Source organism: Corapipo altera, unplaced genomic scaffold, assembly GCF_003945725.1.
Source record: "Corapipo altera isolate COAL_440 unplaced genomic scaffold, ASM394572v1 113, whole genome shotgun sequence".
Taxonomy (NCBI): domain Eukaryota; kingdom Metazoa; phylum Chordata; class Aves; order Passeriformes; family Pipridae; genus Corapipo; species Corapipo altera.
In genome coordinates this window covers 381,546-404,181 of record NW_020884895.1, presented here as the reverse complement: position 1 = coordinate 404,181, position 22,636 = coordinate 381,546, and the positions used below count along the sequence as shown (strand labels likewise).

The following is a 22,636-nucleotide window of genomic DNA, read 5'->3' as shown; positions in this document are numbered from 1 at the left end:
GCTTTTTAGACAGAGCTGTCAAAGCCCCTGTACCAGACAGGCTGTGCCAACAAGCCCATGCCAGAAAATCTGTAGCAGCATAACACAAGCATATTTTCAGTATTTAGATACACCTACAGTATCAGTGTATGCAGTACTTACATGGCATCCAGCACAAGAGAGTGCCTGGATATTCTCCTACACAAGAGGCTTCTGCACGTGTGCTGAGCTATGGTCATTGCTCAGCGGTGGCTGCAAATCCGCGTGCATCACGACACATGGGTGTGTGTGCACATGGATACACGGATGTGTGTGAACATGGACACACGGGGGGGGTTTTAAGGACAGTCCAACGCGTTGTGCAACACAGGCTCTTGGACTGCAGCTTGTTACTCTCTGTACTGAGGAAGCTTGAGTGTGACTCACGCACAGAGATGTTAGTCATGGACTGGGGAGGGGGGTGTTTGCAAATGGACTGTTGTGAGTGCCCAGATCTTCCCAGCTTTGAAGTTCATCTTTGTGATTCAGGACTGGTAGCACTCACTGGTAGGTCTCTTTGGTGTTTGTGTGTGTGTGAAGGCACACTGTCCTGTCACCTGCACTGAGGTTAAACTAGCAGCAGTGCAACAGTCAGCATGCCCAGACGCCTGGGAGGTCTGCTGGTGCGCAGAGCAAAAGGAGCTTTGGAAGGATGAGCAATTCCGCCAGAACAAGAGTTCCTCCCTGCTTTGCCTTGCTTCTCCCACCCACCCACACCCACACACCAAGCCAAATACAGCCCTTAATGTCTGGAAACCAAGCTAATGCTTTGGAGCTTCAATCAGATAATCAGCTCCTGTGCCCTAGATTCCAATCAACACATCCATATTCATGCTTTAATCGGAAAGTGCCGCTAGCTTGATCTGCTGAAGAGCTGCAGGCATTAATGGAAGGGGGTGAATGGCAGTGCCGTTCATGAGCTGTGCCCATGCCTGGTTCTTGCGGCTTTCGATTCCCTGCTCCCTTGCTAACCAGCAGTGCCTGCTATTCACAGGCACACGGAAAAAATTTTCACAAAAAATGACTCACAAATTGGGAAGGACACTAGGGGTAAAAGTGAAGAGGAAAGGCGTGGCAGGGACCATTCTTTCTGAAGGCAAATGGAGGGAGCTTCCTGTCACCCACAAACAGCTCAATCCCTTGCTTACATGCTGGCACAGGATCCCAGTCTCATTTCTGCTTCCCAGGCATGGCACTAGCACATCACCTACATGATGACATTGAAATCATCCAGGGACTGCCTGAGTTTAGGAATCAATATTTTGTGTCCTGACCCTAGTATTTCTCACTTGGCATCACTGCAAGTTGAGGAGATTCAGAGGATGCAACAGACTCCATTTCCTTTTTCTAGAATATATCAAAAAGCTTATTAAGCACCTTAGAAATACCCCATCCATCCATCTTCGCTCCTGGCTTTCCCTGCCCCATACTCTCACAAGTTAGGAGGAACCAAAATTTTTCTAAGCTGCCATTCAGCAGGTGGGCAGCTTGCAATCCCTGCAGGATCACCACACACTGATGGAGCCTGGCTGGGGTCTGGGCAGGGCTGGGCCCACATCCTCTGGCAGGTAGCCCGGAGACAGGCTCTTCCCCTTGACAGATGCCACAGCTCCGGGTGTCGGTATCTGCAGGAGCGGCTGCATTAGCTAATGCTTCAGTGGAGAGAATTAATTGTCTGAGCAGCAGCAGTCAGGGGCAGGAGGGAGTGAGTGATTAGGCACCCTCATTTTCTGTCTCTAATTACTGTGTTCTAAACCCAGTCCTAGCTGATGCACTTCAGAGGCATTTGAACTTGCATCTATCCAGTGGTAAAATGCGAAAGATGCTGCCAGGTGGAATCACACTTTGTTCAGATAATAAAGGCAGCACATGATGACAAAAAGCCAGCCAAAATCATGGTTAAAATACATCACATTTGCCATCTAATAAGATCACTGGGAGTCTGACAGATGAACAAGTGAGTTAGTGTGGGATAGAAAACATACCAAAGCCTGCTCACTTGAAAGACAGACCCAAGAGAGGAGCTGTGTTAGCAAAGACGGATAAAGTGGATGCCCCACCTCTGGAAGTGTTCAGTGCCAGGCTGGATGGGGCCCTGAGCAACCTGATCAAGTGGGTGGCATCTCTACTCATGGCAGGGCTGTCGAACCAAATGATGTTTAAGGTCCCTTCCAACCCAAGCCTTTCTACGACTATGTTTTGTGGATTAAGGTGATACCTCTGTAGCATTTTCACTAGGGCTATCACATCTTCCTACTCAACAGTGCCTTGTACTTCTTTGCAACATCTGAGGACTCTACGTTAAGAAAACTTGGATCCCCGAGGAATCACACCAGGAAAGATCTGGCTGTTTGGATTGTCAGTGATAATAAATGGATCCAGACTAGCCATTAACAGGTCACCTTCATATTTGAGAGGTGTTCACATCATGAGGGTTGAAGCATCATAAATCTGGAGTAAGGGGTTGCTCTGCTGACTTAGAGGGAGGAAGAGATTTTCTGCTTTCTGTGGTCAGATTTGCCACCAAAAATGCTTTCTAGCTTCAGCCAGGCGAAAGAGGAAATGTAGCACTTGTGGGAGAGCAGTGTGGAAATTTTGTCCTCAAGAAGGAAATATAAGCAACAGAGCACATCCACAACAAGAGTCTGACAATATTCTCACTTAAGTGACTGGAAACATCTCCCATTGTTTGAGATGGGTTAGGATATTAGGAGAACAAGAGGCACTGTTGATGGTAAGGTTTGTCCAGCACTAATCATTACAGACACTTAAGGAGACTGAAATTGGTCTAAAACACTGCTTGTTGTCCAAGTGACAATTATACTCAAGCTCATTTCTTGTGCAGTCTAGTTCAATCTATATGTCTCCACTTTAGAGGTCATTTAGCTTGAAAGATCAGTGATCAGAAATAAAAATATCAAAAGAAACGTGTTGCATATGTGTGTTTTTAAGCAAAACTGGCACCACACAGTACATCAACTGCTGCCTACCAGGCTGTTTTCCTTGGCTTTGCCTGTGCACAGATGGGAGAGGAACTTAACGTCTCCCCTGTTATTACTTAGTAAGTTTTTTGTGCTTTCATATTGATTAAGCTTAATCCTATTTCAAAAAAACAAACAAATCCTACCAAACAAAACCCAAAACTTTTCCAGTTGGTATCTGTTGACTTTTGTACAGAATACCTACAGCATCCTGGAAATCTACAGGAGTGAAAACATTCTGTGGGTTTAGAGCAGCAGAAAGCTGTAGCTGCTGAAAGCCACAGATAACATACATCCATATAGATACCACTGTGTATATATGCACATGCACACACATGTAGTACTCAGATATTACCTGTGAGGATATTTCCTCTTTATGTATTAGTTTTCTGCCCATTTGCAATTTCAACAAGACTTCTGAATTCAGAAAGCAGGACGAAACAACAGGAATCAAAAGAGCTCGGGGAGCAATCCGGGCTTTTTGTGTTTCCTTTCCCTGCAAACACTCTCTTCGCTAAACTGCTGCACAATTTTTCTGTTCATCACAAACAACTGGGAAGTTTCATCTCAGCAATAACTGCCGCTGAAATGGTGGGTGAAGTGATTCCTAGCAATGTATGTGACACCTCTTCTTCCCAGGGAAGCAGATTCCTCCTTGCATACATTCCTGTATCAGCCATCATGTGATAGGGCTAATGCTGGTGGTAGTACCAGACTGAGAAAGAGGAAACCTGGAGGTGTTTCTGTGGCTGGAAGCTGCAAAGTTCCTGTGGATGGAAGCTGCAAAGTTCCTGCGGATGGAAGCTGCTGCCTGAATAAGTATCAAAGCCCACACGCTGGGGCATGCCACAGCATTCTGCAGAAGGGACATGCAAACAGAGCAAGAGAGTGCTTTGAATATTTTCTTAGAGTCATGACAAAGAAAGAAGCTGTTAAAACAGGGTAGGAATTGCCCCTTTTCTGTAACATCTCTTCTTGCAAGCTCTGCTCGCGGGGACTTTGATGGATGCAGCAAAGAAAAGTCACGTGGAGATGAGCGCGTTTTACTCCAACCCTCCCTGCAAGCCTCTGCTACCTACAATGAATCTTCGGCTTGGGAACAGAGTCCTCCGTCTGGAGTCACAGTCCCAGACAGCTGAATGCTTTGGGAAGCTGACACGTGCCTTGGCTTGGGAGACTGCCAGCTCTTTGATGCAGCAGCGCTCACAGAGGCTGACTGCAAAGCATGTGGAGGAGGGAAGGAGTGGAGGAGCCCTTAATTTGGCTGCCAACTTCTAAAGCGCTCACTCGCTCGGGAGGTTATGTGACAGCTGTGATTGAAGCAAGTGTGGGAGGATGCAACTGCGGGAAAGGGAAGCTCTCGGGCTGGGATGGGTTTTTCAAAATGAAAGTCAGAGCAGCATTTGCTGCAATGAGATCTCTGCTGGGGGTCAGGCACCTCTATTAAGACAAGGCTTTCCATGAGGAGAGCCACAGGAATGGCCTAGTTTAATGCATGCAGAAGACAACTATTGAGCCATTCGGCAGATACCATGCATGCTGTATTAAAAAAGAAGCCTGGATTCAAAAGGAACTCACTGATCAGTGCCAACACCCAGCCAGGCAGCAAAGAAATACCAGAAGGAGCTGAAAACGCAGCTGTGAAAGCTGGCGCTTGCAAAAGACTCTTCTCCCAGCCAAGGTAAAAGAGAAGCTGATGACTGACTCCATGCCTGAAGCAGGCCCTGTTCCTTAGCACAACTGAGTGAGGGCTAAGGGCACTAATCTCACTAATGCCTCAGAAAAGTTGTTGAAAACAAGCACAGGACAAGCAGCTCCAGGCTATTCTCTGCCCTTTCGACACATCCATTTCCCATGCAAAGGCCACAGATACTCTGGGACTGCTGCAATGAATTTCTCTCATTGTGCTTTGCTTCAGTGGTCCAACATGTTTTCAACCTGCCTTTCAGAACTGGCCTTTCACTCACACTTGCTTGCCCCTGTGCCTGAGCTGGGAAGCTTTTAAAACAGATACTACTGTGTGGAGTTGGCCATGGCCTTCACCACTTGTAAGTGGCACCGGTTAGGAGAACATCAGTTCATCCCTTCTCCCACAGCCAACATGGGGATAGCGAGAGGGAGCACAGAGCCATGGAGCCAAGGACCAGCTCCGAACTGCTGTGTCCCTGAGGTGGCAACTGGCAGGTCTGAGATGGGGTCAGAAAGGCATACCTAGTTTCGGGATCAAGAAGTAGTGCTTTTCCCAAGCAGCAGAAAAAAAAGAGTTGTTTCCAGAGTCAAGTTAGTATCTGTTAAGTACTGGGGTCATCGCAGTACATCTCTCCATTTATTGGGGGTCAGCCCATAAAAAGCAAAATGCCCTGTCAGGAGCCTGAGGCACACTTCAGCAGTGTACAGGCATCAGCAGGAGGGCAAAACTTCAACTCCATGACTTTCACTGAAGCCTCACTGTGATGAAGACATATGGCGTGACAGCATCCCATCTAACTTTGGACAAGTATGATAAGGTTTCTCTATCCCTGGTGATTAACTAGGATGTCTTTTCATGTGAGAAAAAACAGATTTAAGTCATCTCAGGGTAGACATACAAAGTACATCCACAGCTCTGCTGGTAGGATGCATTTTTCTTGTGTTACTATGAACAGAGTGCCAAAGTCTAAAATCAGGTGGGATAAATCTGGTCTCTACTGACTCTACATGGGACTGGAAACCTACTGAAATACGCTGGCAAAATCCTCACAGAGAACCCAACATTATGATCACTGCTAGATCAGCTTCCATTTGAACTGCTGGCTGCTCAATGGCTGATTTTCTTTTCCAGTAATTTCTGATGTTGCCAGGCTTTTAAATTCACCCTTTAGCATCCCAAAGTTAAGAAACCCCTTTGGGACAACGTGCAAAGTTTATTATATGGGAAAGAAAACAGATTAAATGCTAACAGTGAAGCCCAGCACCTATCTGAAGTGTTATACATATTCTCCTTGCTTTCTGGTCTTGCAGCCCAACACCCCCACACAGGAAACCATGAATACGAAGTTGCAAACTCCCCCTTCCCATACCCCACTGATGGAGATTCCATACCTTCAATAGGTTTGGGTACAAAATGTGATGAGGGTTTGGTTTTTTTCACTCGGTTTCCCTTCATAATTTGACCTTCTTTATTGAGTCCCAGGAACCACGCTCGTCCGGATTCTTGCTGCCGGTACAGCGTGGAAGAATAAATAACGTAGTAGTTTTCAAAGACAGATTCTTTAAATTTGCACTCTGGTGTGAAAACATCCTGCAGTGAGAGAGAGAGAGAGAGAGAGAAGAAAAAGCAATAGAAGGAATTAATCACTGATCTTCTAAATTAGGCATCACTGAGCGATACACAACAGTCACGCATTGCAGTTCGTTAACAACAGAAAACAACAGGCATCAGCAATGCCAGATCTCAGCAATCACACCCATCTAGAAAACTCCTGGCTGAAAGGCAAGACTCTCCTTCCCTGGCAGAGCTGCAGTTTGTAGGACAGCCTACAGTGAACGGACATGAAAAGTGTGCAGGAAAAGCCAGTAATTTGCCAGGATTTAGACTGGAACACTAAGCAAAATTAGAAAAAATAGAGCTGAGAAGCAGAGACAGCCTTGGTGTTCCTGATGCCTTCCCCTGCCTTTGCTTGTACCTTCCCTGTGATGGGGAAGAAATGTGCAATGCTCGTTGTCTAAAATATTGAGGTTTCTTCAAATTCTTACAGGCAAAGGGCAGTTTATTGAACCATTTAAGTGGATTCAAAGAAACAGGAGTACAAAAGCAAGTAAACTATTTAATTTCAAAAGTGATGTGAGGAAATGCTGGCACAAAGCCTTTCAATAAAGAGAAAGAAGTAATTTCAAAGATTTCTGGCACAAGTATTTCTTCAGATACTGAGAAGCGGTTCCACACCTGCCCTAGAGGAGAGGACACGTGAGTCTGTCTAAGACATCCCCTGAGCCCATGCTGCATGCTGGCTGTGGGAGTGGCTGTGACTTTGCCACTTGCACTGGCTTTGCACAAAGTCTCCAGGAGGAAACTACACTGAGTTATGGACCAGAACTTGTCATGTCCCAGTAACTTTTCAGGATTTTTACAGCAGAGAAGCATTACATTTCTTTTAAAAGAGCTGGCTGGCCGGGGCATTCTGTGGCAATGGGCTCCCAAACCTTCACTGAGTCAGATGTGGTTGTCAGTGGGTTGGGTTTTCTTTCCAGAATTCGATCTGGAGCAGAAAACTTGTCCTGGCCAAATTCTCACACTAGGTTCTTAAAATCTATGACATCTTTGCAAAAAAAGTTCAAGCCACAATGAAAATGCATTTTCTGAAGCAAAACTGCTTTAAAAAAAAGTCCTTCTAATAGGTCCCAGACAAGGTGAGTGAAGGTAGGTGCTGCCAAAAGTGAGCAATGCTCCCTCCCAAGCCTTTGCCACTTCCAAGTGTTTGGGATCTTCCATTATTGCCAGTGGAAAATCCATGACCAACATCTGAACAAAGCCTCTGGAGTAATGCCACATATTTACTGCAAACCTTGCTTAAGAAAAAACATTCTGAACGTTCAGCAACACTCACGTATGTGTTCCCAAGTGATTTTGGGGTTATATAAAGTGTCGCTGGTCTAACAATAAATCCAGTGTGCAACAGACCCGTGGATCCTTGCAGGCTTGAAGCCACAGAAAATAAATCACAGCAGAAAGTGCAGAGCTGTGCTGCACACGTGAATTTGGCATCAATCATTAGCACCACACAGATAAAAATACCGTCAGTGCAACAGGTCACATTGCCCTATCTGAGGGAGTCTTCTTTGCTGAAGAAATAAATATTTTTAAAAGAGAGTGAAACATTAAGAGAGATCTAGATGACTTAGAGCACTATAAAATGGTGTTTGAAGTAGCTTCCCCAAAGATCAGTGTTTAAGCGTTCCTTAAATCTGCTCTTTGTCTCCAGGCTTTGTCTTGCCTGGGAAGAACACAGCTCACCCGGGAGCCGGGCAGTTTGCAGCGGCTGCCTGTGCTGGTTGGCTCGGGGGCACCCCTTGGCATCAGGACCAGCCAGGTAGCAGCTCTCAAACCAAACTGGACAACTCAGTCTCCTTTCCAATGCCTTCATTACCCATCAATAAAAACTTATCATGCAAATTTCCTTTAGGGGGACTGAAAAACTGGTAGGCTGTGAAGGTTAGCTCCCAACTTGACCAAAATATGGAATTTGCCGTGCATGAGATATCTGGATTTTCCTCTTCTGTTTTAATTTCAATGTGGAACTAAGACTATAATCAATGAGGAAGAAATATAAAAGCTAATGAATTTTGAAAATGTTGTTTCAGAAAGAAAAAAGATATTTTAATTAAAAGTTATTGAAAATTAAGTTTTCAGCTAAATATCTATTTTAAAATTACTGCAGCACAGTACTTTATGACATGCAGCAGTAGTTCATAAAAGCAGACGCCGTATTGTATATCCACTTGTACCAATAAAGCAACAAAATTCTTTTATTATTTTAAAGCAAATGTATGTAAAGACATCAACCCAATGAAGATTTAAGAAAAAAATGAAGAAAAAAATATTGATTTCCTTTAAATGTTTAAGCTCCCCCACAAGCAAACAAAAGCGTCCCATGGGTTTTGTGAGCTGGCTGGTTGATTCCTCATCCCCCACAATTCAGTTGAAATAGCACTTCAGGACACAAACCATGGCAACACCACTAAGAAACACCCCAGCACTGTCCCTTCGGCAGCTTAAAAAACCCACGGATTTGACAGCTAAGTTCTAGTTAAATAATACTGGTTTTATTCATTATTATCCTTCTTCTTATGTATATCACCTGACCAGCAACAGCTGTGCCATGTGGGGACAAACACTCCAGGATGCAATTCGTCCTACCACCAAACTGACATTCCATGGGGACTTTAGAGGTTTGAGCACCACAAATCCTTGGCACGGCCACTACCACGTATGGACTTGACACAATGAGTAAGAACCGTATGACCAGAAAGGAGACAGGACAGAGGAGCAGGCTACTCTTCCAAATCTCTTTAACATGCAAACCTTTACATTTTTTTTCATTGATATCTTCTCAGTGGCCAATGGCAAGCCTTCAGCTACAATGCTTCATCAAGTTTCATCACGTGCCTTTTGCTGATGGCTTTGGGGCTACCAATAACAAAAGGCTACTGGGATATTAATGGCAGAAACTCTGTACAAGCTTCACTGTCAAAATTAATTGTGGCAATTATGTCTAATCAGGTGGGAACTGCTGTTTCAATTGTCTTGGGTTGAGAAGAGCTGGGAAGAAAGAGGAAAGTGCAGGTGTGCACAACAGGCTTCACACTAACAAAGCAGTTTGTAGCAGCCACTGCTGAACAGACTGAAATCTGAGATAACCGAAGGTATTTTTGAAAAATCACTGATCTATTGACCAGACCTCTGGGGCATGCAAGATTTTCTTTTTATTTCTTTGGTTTAATTTATAAGACAAGGTCACTGTTGTTCACTGTTGCTAGATGGGCACACCTGATGTCCAATACTTTCTCTTCACCCCACAGAAAAACAGAGGCTAAACACTGGGGTCATGAGCACCCACTTCACTTCCTCACTTGCTGCAGGGACTTTTTGAAACAGGCTTATAACATACCCCACTCAACTATTTTTCCAACTCTCTTCTTGATTGAAACAGCACAATCAGGTACAAGACAGTGAGAGGACAGATGGCTTCATCTTTTAATCACCGGTCTTTTTTCAGTCTTTAAACAAAGAAATAAACAGTGACTCTATTTTCTGCACAAAGTCCATAGAGGTCCCCTGTCAGGACCATCATGAACTCAGCTCACTCAGAAATCCCACCAGTTCTCCTCATTAAAGAGCATGCTGGTGATTTGTAGCAAAAAAAAAAAAAGGAAATTTCTCTGGTTTAACTTCCATGTAAAATATGTGTCTTTGAATGAATTATTTTTGCATACAAAGTGAATAAATACATTTATTTGTTTACTACTTGGAGATTTAGAGCTGGAGGTATTTTGTTAAATGTCTACAGACATTACTGAAAGTGGTTTTGAAAAGCAGATTTTTTTTTAATTGTTAAACTAAAAATCTGCATGAAATATTTGTAAAAGAAATGTTAGTAATTTACACGCAAAATGATTAGCATCTGCTTGCAACTTGTTTTTTGCATCTCAATCCAATTCCTTGAACAAAAGACAATTCTATTAAGAAGAGTAATTAGATTTGCTTTGAAAAAACAAACATAGGTCTGGTTTGTGCTAACTCTAGTTTTATTGGAAATTGCACAGTCTACTAAAAAAATCCACAATAGCTATCACATAGAAAATTAGGAAGACCACATTTAATGACACTTGGAATCAAAAGGAGCTAAATGGATGCAACTGCCATTGGAGGGCAGGGGCCGAGATCCACTGGGTCAGACCTGCTCAGGGAGGGTATAAGGTACCATGATTGCCCCAAAAGTTATTCTTGGTGTAGAAAAATAACATGTTTAATTTAGCTTTCACCCCAGTAGTGTCTTCTGCTGTCTGTAGATGGAAATATGGATGGGACTTGCAGGCACAAGCCAATCTCTGCATCACTTGGGTCTTTCAGAGAGATGCTGGGAATGCCTGACCCCATCTGTCTCTCACTGCTGCACAGGCCAGGGGCGGTTTGTGAGAGGACAGATTTTTTTTCCTAATCCACCTCAGCTTTCACCTGCCCTGGTCAGGTAGATCTAACCTAGCCTCTGGGCCTTGAACACAGAGTGTTTGATGGACTCTCCTTTGCACTTCCGTACACATCTGTAGAAGTTCCACAGACATCAGTGCAGAGGCACTGCTGCCAAACTTGTGGACATGAGACTTCAGGGCATTCAGAGATGTACTGCCACCCTTGGAGGTCTCAGCTCCTTCACAAAATGCTGACCCAGCCTGGTGCAGTTCATAGTGCTGCCAGGGCAGTGGACAGCCCTGGTGCTGCTCAAGAAAGCAGTGCCAGCCCCTGCCATACCAGTCTGGGAGCATCCCTGCCACTGAACATCCTCAGCTGGGAGCTGCAAGGAAAGGGTCCCCTGGAAGCAACAGCATGGTGCTTCTGTGTTCTGGTCATGACAGCCAGCAATTTGCTCCCCAGAAACCCCCAATGTTTCCAGACCATGGTAGAAACGGTGACAGGTTTCCATGTGCAATGCTCAGGGCCAGCCAGGCAGTCAGCAGAACACTGTCACTAGCTGTTGTATTCAAATCCAGCTGCTCACTCAGTGTCCCCCCAGACTGGGTTGCTTGTTTGTATTGCTTACCATTTCCCTAAAAACATTCTCAAAATTGCCAGATAAATAAAGATTTTTTTTTTTCCTCAAGATCTCCTTTTATTATAACCCAAAGGAGAAGAGCAAATACACAAATCCACAAGCAAACCTAATGACTTAATAAATTTAGTCACTGAAACCAGAAGTAATAAAAGAAAAAAACCATTCTGCAAGTAGTTTGTGCCACAGTTTAGGAAAGGGATGTTAATTATGAGTGTTGAAATATCTAACTAACACACTCCCAGAGTAACAGTTTTCCTTTGTTTACAGCACTTATGGGTTTCTCTTTTATGTTCTGCACAATTACTGAGCCAGATCTTCAGATGGGATAAAAGCACTAAAATGCACCAAAGTCTATGGCATGGCAAGGCTTCCCTCCCAGAGAATCTGGCTCGGGATACTTACTGATGTTAGTCATAATACTTAGAGCTCATCAACTCATTTAAAACATATTAAGTAGGAATCATAAATATCAGCACAGCTATCAGCAGTGGCATTTCATTGTGGTTGTGGAGGCAGAGCATGGAACGATTGGATCCTGTTCACTATGTCTGTATAAGTGCTGTTCCATCCCAGGAAAAAGGATGGCATTATAGAAGAGCATCTGCTTTATGGTGTTCTTTACCTAGTAAAGCCCATTCTACATTCCCCACTGACCTCAGCTAGAGCAGGGTTTTATCAACATCCCTCTGATGCCAACAGCACTGAGAAATTCAGCATTGAAATCAATATGGAAGTGCAAAGGCACAGGATTCTTGAAGACATTTGGGCTTCCAGGTGAAATGCAAATGCGTGATTCCCATTTAAACCCATGAAAGTTCAGAGGTTAAATATGTCTTTGAATATCTGAGATTCTGTGACCACAAACCTCATACCACAGCACTTGATCCCAGTACGCTCTTATTCCCAGGACAGGTCTTTACCATGGAGATTCTGTTCACAGGATAAGCCCTGTGCAGACCACAGCAGCACTCCCACAGGCAATGATGCCTTGCACAGAGCCTGATGGAGCTCACTGCCTGCCTGCCTCAATGTAGCTTCTCCCATGACCCAGGGTTGCATCTGTCTGGGAATGCTTTAAAATAATTGTAGCTGAGCTCTCTCTTGGCATGCGACCAAGAACCACAAATGTGCATCCAAACTTTACATCTCATCACATCTTTGTCCAGATGGTAGGTGATATTCTACTCTTCACACTTCACTTTTCCTCCTCCTTCTAGTTCCATAAGAGATTGGTGACAAGTCTTCTTGGTGGCCTTTTAGAAGTAGGAGAGAGCAGATACGATTTAAAATAACAAGCTGCTACATGGGAGTGTACAGCCCCGCTGCAGAGCAGAGATTCACTTGATGAGGTAATATGGTAACTGCAAGTTTTCTGACTCTGCCTGGACCATCTGTGGGCTGGAGGGAGCACATTTTCAAATAAATCACCATCCATGCAGATCTGGTCTCCAGCTCCAGGAGCTGAGAAGCAGCATTATCAAGCTATCTTACTGCCTCTGAAAATATAACTACAGGGCCATCTGCCCTCACTTTTGTGGGAACTCTCTGTGCTCAAGGTACATATTATTCAGTTGGATTCACTTTAAAACACTCATGTAAGAGGTGGAGTACAGGTCTGCTAAGTCTTGTGAGCTGACCCAATATTTCTAGACAGGGAAAAAAACCCCAGCTGCCGGACAAGCCTCTGTAATTAGACTGAAGATCTTCATATGCGGACAAAGGCTGTCCTAAAGCACCTTTTCATGTTCAAGGACTGATTAAATTATTCATGTCACCACAGAGAAACGCTGGAGACAAAGGTGTGATTGCAGCATGGACATGGCCAAGGTAACCTTGCAGTGGCAAGGACATCTGCCCAGGCACATAGGTGGCACGTTCTTCAGGATACACTGAGCTCCATTCTGCCCCATAACCCATTACCCACATGAAAATGAGCTAGTATAGATCCACACAAGCCATGGTCCTTTTGGCTACAAAGCAGATGAGTTTGGGGGTCCTGATTCAGACCTGTCCGTCCCACCACAGCTCAGTATTGTGTTTTTTTTGCTTTCAGCTCTTGGCCTGTACATCACGCAGGCACATTTTTACCAAGTACTTCATAAAGTGCCCAAATTCACTGCATTGGCCTTTGGCGAGCTGCTCATGCAATCCTGATAGGAACACAGCTTTCAGCTTAATGAGTAACAAGAGCATAGCTTGGGATGACTCTTCCATTGGGCTGCTCACTTCCATACCTCCCTGGAGAACCCAGGTAGCATGGATGAGAGAACAGGCTCCGTCATTAAGGTCTGGGTACCAATGACTGCACAGTTCTGTGTGCAGTGTGATCTGAAGAAACCTGCACATTGAGCTGCTCACCAACGTGGCACACGGAGCAAGTGACGTATTTTGTCCTTTTTCTTAATGACGGACTCCAAATTCAAATTCATGGTTGGATGGAGTAAATTTTCATCCCTTCTTTTTAAATCATAAGGTATATTTGGCATTTGTTTGATTGATTTGATTTTTAATTTTGGATCTTATTTCAAACTGGAATTTTAAACCTCTTAAAATTTGGACTGCTAGGAACTGGAGTAGCAGTTGCAGCACAGCTCATTCACGTGGCACTTGGCCCACCCAGTTCAGCACTGCTCTTCCAGGAAAGCAACTGCTTCCCATAAAGGGGGATTTTCTGACACCATTGTCTCAGGTACTGCATTCCTGGCAGCCTGGGGATCTGGTGAAACCCCAGGATAATGTCTAACCTGGGAATCCTAACTCATCTATTGTTGTCTCTACATTCTGTTTTCCTGACAAAGTGTCTGAAATTACTAACAATGTTATCAACTCTGCTTACTCCAAAATAGTATCCAGAAATACATCTTTGCATTCAGAGATAATGATCATGAGACAAGATGGGACAAGATGAAGATATGTTAGTTGCATACAAGAAAAACAGATTTCCTAAATTAGCATCGTACTGCCTCATCTGCTAAAGCCTGAAATAACTATGAAGAAAAATAATAATCTAAGAACCCTAGAAACACAGCCAGATGGGATGCTTTGAACCTCTGATCTCTCTTATGTTTCTTGGCATCGATTTGACCCTGAGCACAGGGTAGAATAAACTGATTTGTGGTCTTTGGTTATTTTTGTGATCTTGCTGTTTTTATTATTATTGATAATAATAACAATTTATAAACTAAAGCAATAGTTATGCATTTATAAACATGACATTATTTTCTTCTGATAGTCAAAAGAAACCATTTAGTGGAAATAAGCAGTCAATATTAGATTTATCATGTTATTATTTATACGAAAATCATCCTCAAAGGCTCAAACTACAGTACAAATGCCTTGGGTATTTAATAAAAATGCCCTCATAATGACAGGGGGCAGGCAAGATCTCTTATTTTCTACATTTTTGTGCTGAGGTCCTGAGCACTGAAACAAACCAGTTGGCTTGCTGGGTGCCCTATAAACAGGAGGTGTCAGAGCAAGTAGAGAAACTTATTTTCCCCAAGTTCCAGTTGAGTTTCTTAGGCAAACACCCTCTCTTTCTGACACAAATGAAATAATGCAGTTATAATAGTGTCAGGGAGAAGGAGAATGTGAGTGAGCCCCAGTCCTTGTAAGGCAGAGTCTTACAAGTGTTTTACAGTTTTTAGCACTCAGAAAAAACTGGTTTGTCCTTACTTGACAGTGCAGCCCTGCGTGGAGTGGAGGTCTGAGGAGAGAAAATGTCCTCAGCCCAGTTTTCTGAGTAGTTCATTGTCACATGGACAGAAGATAAGACAACTTGCCAAGGAGCTCACCAGGCCTATTACAGCCCTGAGCTGCTCATATGCTGAGATAGCCTCTCTGCTTTGACTCTTAAATTTAAACTGTGAGACTCAGTGGAAACACACCATCTCCGACACTCTCCCTATCTTTCCTACCGCTGGAAAGATCTCTCCTGAATTAAACCAATTTCAGAGCTGTCATGACCAGGGTTGGAAATTCAATTTCTTTGCTGCTAGAATTTCCATTTTGAAAATGAGTGGTGCTAGATTATTAGTATTTTGACAGCTTACTGACAGATTAGCTACAACTGGCCAATTAACAGAAAGTCCTGTGGTCTAAAACATCAGCTGAGGCTGGGGTGAGCTGGTGTTGGACAGGCAGGTTCTTGCAACCAAGACAAAAGTTATGAAGCGTGACAATTTATGTGGCTTTTCCATTCCCCTTGTACCCCTTGCTGCAGTGCCTACACAGGGAAAAGGAAAGGTTCAGGCCATATTCTTGGGTGGAGGTCAGCTCTGTTGCCTACCGGGAGAGCCAAAGGGAACCCACTGAGATTTGTGCCTCAATGCCTGGGTCCCAGCAACATTTCTGCAGATAAAGTCAGAAAAAAAAGTCAATGGTACTTCCTTAATATCTGCCAGGCTGACACTCAGGGTGACACTTCAAATCCCTCTACTCATCATCCCAACCCCTAGTGAAGGTAGGTAGGTGCTATAATGGAAGACCATGTAGAGGATCTGCAGGAACTTTTCTGTTGCTTCTGAGCACCATTTACTGCCAGCGGAAGGGAGCTTGTTGGTGAACACCTGTCATGTTACTGAGGCACTGGATTTTAATTCCTGAGAGCAGGATCCTCTGCTGGTCCTGACTCCTCCAGACGCTGTGTCCTTAGGCCAGACATGTTGGGCTAGCATCCCATCTAATATTCCTTAAATTGCTCATTGTGTACAAAGAACCTGTCTTTGGTTGCATATAATAGAGGTGAATTCAGCCTGAGGAATGAATGAGCCTCTAGCTACTGAGAACATTGTTGGGAGAGAAAGGGAGGAAGAAAAAAGTGTATGGCATGAGGGGTAGACAGCCCTTTGCCCACGGATTTTCTGGGAATTCAGAAAATCAACCAACTCTGCTGTGACAGAATTTCCATCCACATATTGACCACAGTACCTCTGCCTAGCTTGAAAGCACTGACAAATCTTACAGTCCAAAACAACTTCACAGAGAAGATTGGGCTTATTAATACCTTGAATGGATTTCCACAATATGTATGTGCTGACAACTCGACTTGTTCTTCTGCTAGTTTCCTTTTGATGTGAAATAACCCGTGGACAATGCACAAACAGTTTGAATGAACCCAAACTATGCCACAGTTTAGATCTGACTGTTCCAGTGTATGCAGCCAAGTGACCCATTGTAGCTGATGCTTTGCTTCCCAGGAATCAGACAGATGGAAGTATATCATTGGGGATTTTAGAGTAGTGGTTATAGTGAAATTTTTCACTCTGTTGCACACTTTGCTAGAGAACACAGATTAGCTTTGGCATCTGATCCTGTTCAGAAGCCAACTAATGACTGCAACTTCCAATCTAAGATAATACAGTCACTCTAGAGAGAGTAATATAACACACTAACTCTGTTTGGCACAATGCACAGTAAAGTAGGAGACCATTTTATTGTGTTACTAGTATACAGAAGACTGTGCAACTGTCTTTAAATTATATGACCCAAAATCAACAGAGCAATCCAGAGTTAAAAATTACTGTTTTCTCTTTGTAGCTACTTATTGCAGCATGCAGACTCAGTGAGATTCAGGGTTTACAATCAGATCTGTAGAGGTTTGATGATTTTTTTACAGAGACTGTGTTTACACTGCGGGACCAAATGTGTAGAGTGAAGCTGTTGGTAGCAAGGGCTGGATGCTGGTGCTGTACACATCTCAGGATGGGTTCAGTCTGGTCTAGCTGCCACTTAGTCCCATGGTCTGAATATCTAGTACTTTAGGGGCATTGCAAAGAGCACTCTTCAGTTAGGCTTCATCCAAAAGCAATCTAGTTTGCACAGCCTAAGACTGCTCTGTGGTGCAAACCAAAGAGTTGTATGTGAAGGTTACTGGAGGGATTGTTCCAAAAGTGAACTAAAGCACTAATCCCAGAGATAGCTGGGATAGTTGGCTTACTGCAGTGGTGTATAATAGAGTAGGCATGTGATGATCTGAAATGCCAACATCCTTAACAGGAGTCGAGGGCCTTGTGTATCCTTTGGAAAACAGGAATGTGAGCAGCATGCTGTAACCTGGGTGGTGGCTGTACATAAGGTCCTCTTCTCCTGCCATGTGGAGTTTACACCTCAGATTGTTCCTTTATGATCTGAAATGCCTGGATATAGTAACACAAAGCCCTCCAGAAAGCTTACCACCAACAGTCACGAACAGACACATTTGCCATAATAACAACAAAAAAGATCAGTTGCTAACCCTATCTGAATTTTAGTACCTTACTTGCAGAAAGCCTGGAGTTTACTGTGTGTCACAGCTAGACTTCAGAGTCAGAGGTCTGAGAATATTTTTCTTATCATGATAAATTTTAAAGAAATCTTATTTATATGTTCCAGCAAACATGCTAAGGGGGAAAGGAAACCTTAGAGCTGTCCTGACTATCTCACTGAAGAAGAAACATCATTCCTCCTTTCTTCTCTGCTGCCATGGAATAGGGGGAGGGAAAAAAAACAACACTGAAACAAAAAAGCCCCACAAAAGAGAAACCATTTGCTCATGGGCATAACAGTCTTTTCTTACAATCTGTACTATTTCATAGTTTTCATCTGTTTTCATCAATCCTAAATTCTGAATCATTAGTGCAGCAACATGAGCAGAACTGGTTCCTCTAAGAATCACTAAAGCTGGACTACACATTCTGTTCAAGGAATAAACATTGATTCATGAATGTTTTTATTAAAATTGATATGATCACTTTCATAACAAGGGAAACAAAGCAGATGATTAGAAGAAACATAACTTGTGCTAGGAGAGAAAAACCCAAAGACAACCTGAGTCAAAGTGTCTGCCTTAACTCAATCAAAGGCGGGGACTCCAAGCAAGCAGAATGACTTAGCAAAACTCTGTTATCTGATGATCTCTTCATACTAATGAACCTGAACAGTCACTTCAGTCCCTATAATCTATGGTGTTGGGGTCAGCAACAGGCACAGTGTCCCAGCCTGTCCAAATCTGTCACACAGGAGGCTACACACAAACAGTGTAGCCATGAACGACTGTCACAGTATTGCACAACACAAAAGAATATCGAAGGTGTAAACATGTGAAGCAGAAATTCAGTCAGGCAAGTGGTAGAATGCTTATCAAACCACTGGATTTTATTTACTGGTTTTACACTACAGTATTTCAACTAATCTAACCAAAGCATATTAGCAAACTGCTAATACACAGAGAAATACATATAACTGCACTTAGAGGAACAGAAAGTAAGAGCACCACGGGGATCATTTTACTTAGAAGAGGGCAGTAAAAAAATATGAGGCAAATGAGGCACAAAAGAAAAATAATGAGAGTTGTAAGACTTTGCTTTTCAAGATGGTCATTAAAAAATTAACTTTCAACTGACAAGGATGCTTTAAAACGTCTGCTTTCTAAATTTAACTTTGATATTGAAAAGTCTTGGGTTTTGTTCTTTTGTTTTTTTTGTTAGCGTATATTTGATAAAAAACCAAGGCATGATAATCCTGGTGCTACACATTTTCAAAAGCCATTTTTTAGCTCTAGCCTCTTCAGAGGGTGGAGATAACATTTGCATGGATAAAAAGTCCTTGCAGAAAGAATGTTCCTTAAGGGCAGAGCTGGCTGTAGGGTTTAATATGGTAGGAACTGAGATTCAAAATCAGCAGCATTCACATTAATAGCCATTAAATTATTTATTCATAGGTTCTGGAAGCCAGTAGAAAGACTAGGTTGTTCTGAAGGGCTCAACTTTGTTGCATGACTTACTTTCAGTTACCATTCTGAGGTACATACACTTTTTTTACAAGTCTGGGTGTACATTTAATGCCTGTTGTTGCTTCTTTCCCCAATTCTGTAAATGGGGAAAAAAAGTCTATGCACCCAGTAATGTCCATAGCCAGTTAGAAGCTGCCACAGTGCAGCACAGTCCATGCTTCAACGCAGCAGGACAGAGATTATGCAGAGTGGAAGAGGATCCCTGAATTATTTGATTCTGTCCTTGTTACAATTACAACACATCCCCAGTTCTCAACAAAGCTCCGTTTAGAACCCTCTTGCTTTCCCCCACAACTTATACTACAAAGCTGTTTCACAAGACAAGGCAGCTGTCACCTTCTGCTCTCCAGCCAAAATGTAGCCCAAAGCCCCTAGTAACACAGACATCAGATTCAGGGGCCTCAATGGACTCCTGCAGAAAGGCTCTGCAAGGAAGGCAAGTGGGCTTTTCAAATGAACCAACTGCTTGCACCCCTCTAACCAGCTGACCGTGGGGCTGCTGCTGGCTACCTCACAACCAGGTGAAAAGCCATGTGAAAAGCATCACATACATCTTGCCCGTGAGGCCAGAGGGACAAGCAGCAGGGCCACAAAAAACTGACCTGAGCTGCGAAAGATGCCAACAAGGTGGTATTCTGAGCTAAAAAGTTCTCAGCCTTCTTCCCCCCCACTTGTGTCCTGAGCCCTACTGCTGACCTTGATCCACTTAATAACATCCATAACCAAATTACACTGTAGCAGAATGTAATTATGCAATCAAGTAATGAGCTATGGTTTCGCTCTTGGTCTTGTATGCAAAGCCACCTTTGAAGAGGGCGATAAAAGAAGTGATTATTGTAAAAGGACAGCGCAGCCCCATGTACCAATTACTGGTCATGATGCAGGGGACAATGCCTGCTGGCAGCATTGATCCATCAGCTGCTTTTCATGGGCAGCTGGAAACCTTCTCTGTGCTGCAGCCTCACAGCCAGAGCCATGGGTTTCATCCTGACTCCAGACATACGCTCACGACAGGCATGCTGTGTGACAGGGCGGTATTCCTGAGGATACCAACCTCTCCAGCCCATTGCCTCTGCTTCAAACATGCTTATTAAAACTGATTTAAGAACGACTGTACTGAGTCAGAGCAGCAGTGTGGCAGTGGCCAGCAGCAGGGCAAAGAAAAGGGCAAATATGTAGTGAAAGTTCCTCCTCGCTCTGGATCCAGAAAGGGTGTCCTGGTGCTTAGGCAAAGCGCCCAGACTCCTGTGGGACTACACAAGTGTGGCAGGCATTGTGTGTTCAGAGTAGGGTGTGGGACCTGCCATAGATCCCCAAGGAGAGTCAAAAACGGTCTGAGCCAGGAGAGGCTTCAGTGAAATGTTTACAGGAGGGGGGATTCCTGATGGAGCTCAGCTTGGAAGAGCAGCTCCAGGATTGCACTTCACTGCTCAACTCAGGGGAGGCCCTGTCAGGTCTCAGCCTGTGGACAATTCACTGGTGTCAAGATTTCAAGGTGTCTGGGAGAAAACGGCGAAAGAAAATGGGATAAGAAATGGAGATAAGAAATTGCCAAACGCAATTGTGACCATCATGATACCTGTGTCGTGCCAGATTCACACTTATACAGCTCACAGAAGCAGGATCAATCCCCTAATGCCACAAATAAGGGTGAATGTCTGCTTCCCCAGGTAAACAAATGGTGCCTACCAGCAGAGAAACCAAGTATTTCCATTTGCTGCACTCACACAAGGATCCTACAAGGCATGGAGAAAGTCCCACCATGGTGAGGAGGTAAAGGACACAGAGAAACAAGGTCAGTTGCATAAGATCCTTGGAAAGGCTGTGTCAGAGTCAGAATCTGGATTCTCTGAATTCCAGCCTGATGCTTTCAGTGAAAAACTTTTCTCTACCACATTCAGGGCACAATGGGAAAGCTCTGGTGCCAGACAGAGCAGGATCCACTGCAGGAAAGCTCCACTCCTCATCGCCTTCTGAGCCCGAGATCCCTGGCACAAAGGCTGTGGCCCATCTTTTTCTCACTCCAGCAGTAGCAGCATAATGTTTGGGAAACTGAAAGTCATTCAGCAGCGATGTCAAGCACAGGCACATCAAAAAGCCCCAAAAGGTCTATGGAAATGAATTCCCTATCATCATCAGCAGCTTCTCCCTTCACAAACATAAACAGCTTTTTATGCATGCAGTATATGTGCTAGCATGTACTCTACAGCTGACAATGTTCAGCCTCCAGTGTAACTTGTCAAAGTCTGATATGCTTTCCCTTCATCAATGTGGCAAACTCCTGAACACCATGTGCTTCAAGCAGTGGGCTGCTATCCCTGTAGGCAACAGAACAAAGCGCACTGTCATCTTGCTACTGCACTTTGACACACACATCTCCTGGTGATCAAAAGCCAAAACAGAGCAGGATGCAGCTCACAGCTTCATCCACAAAATCCCACTAACCTGTGGATCCTCAAAAGGCCCTGAGATTGGGTGCTGTGACATCCCTTGGCTTCGTGTGAAGACACAAACCAGAGAAAGTGATGACAGACGAGGCGGGGTGGCCACAGTACATCAAGGGCCTCTTCCTTTCACAGTTCTAATTGTGCCATTTCTTGCTCTTTATTTTGAACTGAATAGGATTAGGGTCATCTCAGCATGAGTCATTCATGAAGCAAATTCCCCCTGTATTAGCTGCTCCCCATCCCAATGCACTGCTGGGACAAAGGACAAATCTGTGCAGACAGTGACTAGAACACTATGGTATTAGGAAAATTTGTGGCCAGATACTGAGGAATTGCTGAAACCAGACAGTTGATGAAAATCTGATGACCAGGGAGAAGCTGGGGATTCCTGAAGTGTGGCAGGCAATCCCTCAGCTGCAGAAGCCATTTGAAAGTTGAAGGTGTGCACTCAGGGTCAGAGCACTGGGGAGATGTGTTGGCATTCACAGGCCATGCAGAACAACTGCACTGACTGCAGTTTTGGGAAAAATGTGCTGGGGACAGCAGAGAAGAACAGCGATTTCATCTTCATCATATCTGACAACAGCCCTTTCAGGGATGACCCTGCAGGGTATTTCTTAGAGCTGTCTGGACTGGGAACAGGATGTCCTCCCTTCCATGCTTTTCAGGATACCAGTTTACTCTGAAATTGCCAAACAACTCATCTCCTTCAGTCTCACAATACAGGCACTGCCACATCACACAAACTTCTCTTTCCCTTAATTCATAGCTTACATTATATTTTCCCACTTCTAATTCCTCCTTCTTTATTCCCTGGTGTTTTATTTCCTCACAGTAAGCTTCTGTTCCTGAGCCACAGTTTACGACAAATTAGATCACAGAAATTCAGCTGCTCTGATGGGTCCTTAAGGCACAGGTCACAAGCATCATGCTCTATAAACATTTAGGCTCTACCTCACTGTTTCTGCTTCAATTGACTGAGAGAAGGAACTTCTCCTTGGCAACTTCTAACATACAGAAATTTGAAACAGAAATAAAGCTTTTTAAGTGTAATGAAAAAGGGACACATTGTTCTCCCCTGGGAGACTCTGATGGTGTGTGGAGCAAGAA

General features: G+C 43.9%; 1 protein-coding gene across 7 annotated transcripts in view; it reads right to left on the bottom strand.

The window, feature by feature from the left end:
- Positions 1-22,636, bottom strand: part of FGF12 (fibroblast growth factor 12) — a 224,899-nt gene that overhangs the window by 2,867 nt on the left and 199,396 nt on the right. For all 7 annotated transcript variants that reach the window (XM_027647299.1, XM_027647296.1, XM_027647295.1 and 4 more), the window contains one exon: positions 6,081-6,279. In XM_027647299.1, the coding sequence (XP_027503100.1) occupies positions 6,081-6,279 (199 nt within the window). The remainder of the gene's footprint in view (positions 1-6,080; positions 6,280-22,636) is intronic.